Source organism: Phoenix dactylifera, unplaced genomic scaffold (genome assembly GCF_009389715.1).
Source record: "Phoenix dactylifera cultivar Barhee BC4 unplaced genomic scaffold, palm_55x_up_171113_PBpolish2nd_filt_p 000076F, whole genome shotgun sequence".
Taxonomy (NCBI): domain Eukaryota; kingdom Viridiplantae; phylum Streptophyta; class Magnoliopsida; order Arecales; family Arecaceae; genus Phoenix; species Phoenix dactylifera.
In genome coordinates, this window is record NW_024067675.1 from 1,202,121 (window position 1) to 1,205,131 (window position 3,011).

The window sequence follows — 3,011 nt, forward strand, 5'->3', positions numbered from 1 at the left end:
CAGGAAGAGAACCCAAATAAATTGAAGTATATATAGAACGTTATTTCTTGACAACAGACAAGAAAGAAAGAGATTAGGGGCGCTTAGTGTTGTGCAACTGAAGCTCCAATAAGTTCCTTAACTTGATGACATGAATTTGACACATCAAAACCAATAGTCTGCGATAACTAGTTAATACTAATCCTATGACTTGCGGAACACTGATATGGTAGTGAGGCTAATCTTAATATTTTTTGATAATATTAATATTTTCTTCACGTAGCAACCTTTTTTTAAAAAATCTCTTTATCTCTTCAATTTTTTTAAAAAAATTTAAAAGAATTTTCAAAAAAACTGTTTTAACATTTTAACAAAACTAAAATAATTTTTTAATTTTTTTATCAAATATTTTTATTTTATTTAAAAGTATTTGTGAACGATCAAAAAGTACTGGCCTTCAAATATCCTGCCCAATGGACCTAAGCAGATTACAAGTTTGGTCCGAGCTTGAAAAAGGACTAATTCGTATTCTCGCCCTTGTAAATGGCTTCGCTTTCACTTAATTCTTTTTTATTTGAGTAGAACGGATGGATTAATCATCTTTTTAAAATGATTTATATAGCGAACCAATGCCTCGGGAGTTAGCGTCTCTCAACGTCGGCACGATCACCATTCGGCATCTCCTTCCCTCCTCCACCATGGATGATGGCCCTCTTCATGTTGTTGTATTCCCCTGGCTAGCCTTTGGCCACATGCTCCCTTTCCTCGAGCTCTCCAAGTCCTTAGCCAAGAGAGGCCACCGAATCTCCTTCCTTTCCACCCCAAGAAACATCCAAAGGCTCCCGAAGATCCCTTCCCAAATAGCTTCCCGTGTAAACTTGGTTTCTCTGCCCCTTCCGAAGGTTGACGGCTTGCCGGAGGATGCCGAGGCCACCACAGACCTCCCACCACCGAAGGTCCAGTATCTCAAGAAGGCAAATGATGGCCTCGACGAGCCCTTCACAAGATTCCTCCAAGAGGCTTCTCCAAAACCAGACTGGATAATCCATGACTTCAGCCATCATTGGATTCCACCGATCGCCTCCATGTTCGAGGTACCATGTGCATTCTTTAGCATATTTCCTTCTTCCACTCTTGTTTTCATTGGGCCGCCCTCGGAGATGAAACTCGGAGGCCAGCGAAGGACACCCGAGCAGTTCACGAAGCCACCAGAGTGGATCTCCTTCCCTTCCTCCGCAGCTTTTCGCCTCCACGAGGCCCAAGTGTTCACGGAGCACTACCAGAACAACGCCTCGGGGTTCTCTGACTTCAGGCGCCTCGAGCTGATCATCCAAGGGTGCAAGCTTGTGGCTGTTCGCAGCTGCAAGGAATTCGAATCCGATTGGCTCGCCCTCCTGGAGGAGCTCTACAAGAACAAACCCGTCGTCGTTCCAGTTGGCCTGCTACCACCACACGTGCAAGAAAGCATCGAAGATGTTCATACGGACACAACCGGCGCCGTGGCACAAGTTTTCGGGTGGCTCAACGGACAAACTCCAGGATCCGTGGTATATGTTGCTTTGGGGAGTGAAGCCACGCTGAGCGTCGAGCTAGTGCATGAACTAGCTTTGGGGCTCGAGCTGTCTAAGGTCCCCTTCGTTTGGGCTCTTAGAAAGCCGGCCGGCATGGCCAGCGACGTGGAGATCTTGCCGAAGGGGTTCGAGGTTCGGACCAGGGGCCTCGGAGTCGTCGCAATGGGTTGGATTCCTCAGCTCAGAGTCCTGGCCCACCCATCGGTGGGAGGATTCTTCACACACTGTGGTTGGAGTTCCACCATCGAAGGGCTTCAATTCGGACATCCTCTAATTTTGCTGCCCATATTTACGGACCAAGGCCTGATTGCTAGAATTATGGAGGATAAAAAGATTGGACTAGAGGTGCCGAGGAACGAGGAGAATGGATCTTTTGGTAGAGAAGGGGTAGCCAAGGCCATTAGGTTGATCATGGTGGAAGAAGGAGGGGAACCATTCAGATGCAAAGCCGGAAAGCTGAAGGAGGTTTTCTCTGACAAGGAATCCCAGGAATGCTATGTGGACAATTTCGTTCGATGCTTGCAAAATCACAGGGCAAAACAAGGCTGACCGGTGAATCCTTATCTTTTTCTCTTTTCTTTTGTTGGCACGTATATGTTGTGGAGTAATCTTTCATGCAGTTTGTCTCTAATCTCCAATAATGGCCGGGTGGTCCCGTTTGCGTCCTTTGCAATCAAAAAAAATAATCTTTTATCCAGTTGTCTTCTTATCGAAGAATTTAGCAAGGAGTTAGGAGGGGATTTGGTGTTGCAAGCAGTAATTAGTGTGCGATAAATGAGTAAGTATTAGTGTTGAATTTCCAACCCAGCAGTTCTGTACCCAAATAAACCGTTAGTGCCCCCGCAATGGGCACCTCAAGGTATTTTGTATAATAAAAAATATATTCTTCTTTCAATTTTAATCTTCCCTTGAGCATTTGTTTTATAAATTTTTCTATTACAAAAATGCCATAGATGTTAACAGTTTCATCTGATTTATCTTTTCATAGTGTATTTTGCTTCTTTAAATAAACAATTTTCTGATAAAACTAAACAAATTAAACATTAGTTTTGTAACTTTTGTTTCACAATCAGAGTATTTTTATTTTGAGAGAGAAAAAGGAGGGATGGTCCTCCTGTTATAATCATTCTCTATGGGGGTGGACGATAAAAAATTCACACGGATTCTTGTGCCCTTTAGCCCAATAATACGGTCATTAGCTTCAGTGACACAACTATGTTTTATTTAAATATTTAAAAAAAATAACAAAAAATATTTTTCTGTTCGGTTATAATCGGTATATCTAAAAAATTATATATACTTGTGTACATACTCAATACAAAAAAAATAATATAGGCTGATATAGAATCACACTAATAATGAAAAATATTGTTGATTGATACCAGTTGTTATGTAATTTTTAAAATCATTCGAACAACATAATGCTAATAAAAAAATATTATAAGTGATACAGATTATTAC

General features: G+C 41.8%; 1 protein-coding gene across 1 annotated transcript; it reads left to right on the forward strand.

Annotated features, from left to right (window-relative positions):
* Nucleotides 1-487: 487 nt before the first annotated feature.
* Nucleotides 488-2,451, forward strand: LOC120104681 (putative UDP-rhamnose:rhamnosyltransferase 1). The gene has a single exon (XM_039116234.1). The coding sequence runs from the start codon at nucleotides 609-611 to the stop codon at nucleotides 2,097-2,099; it is 1,491 nt and encodes a 496-aa protein (XP_038972162.1). The 5' UTR covers nucleotides 488-608; the 3' UTR covers nucleotides 2,100-2,451.
* The last annotated feature ends 560 nt before the right edge of the window (nucleotides 2,452-3,011 follow it).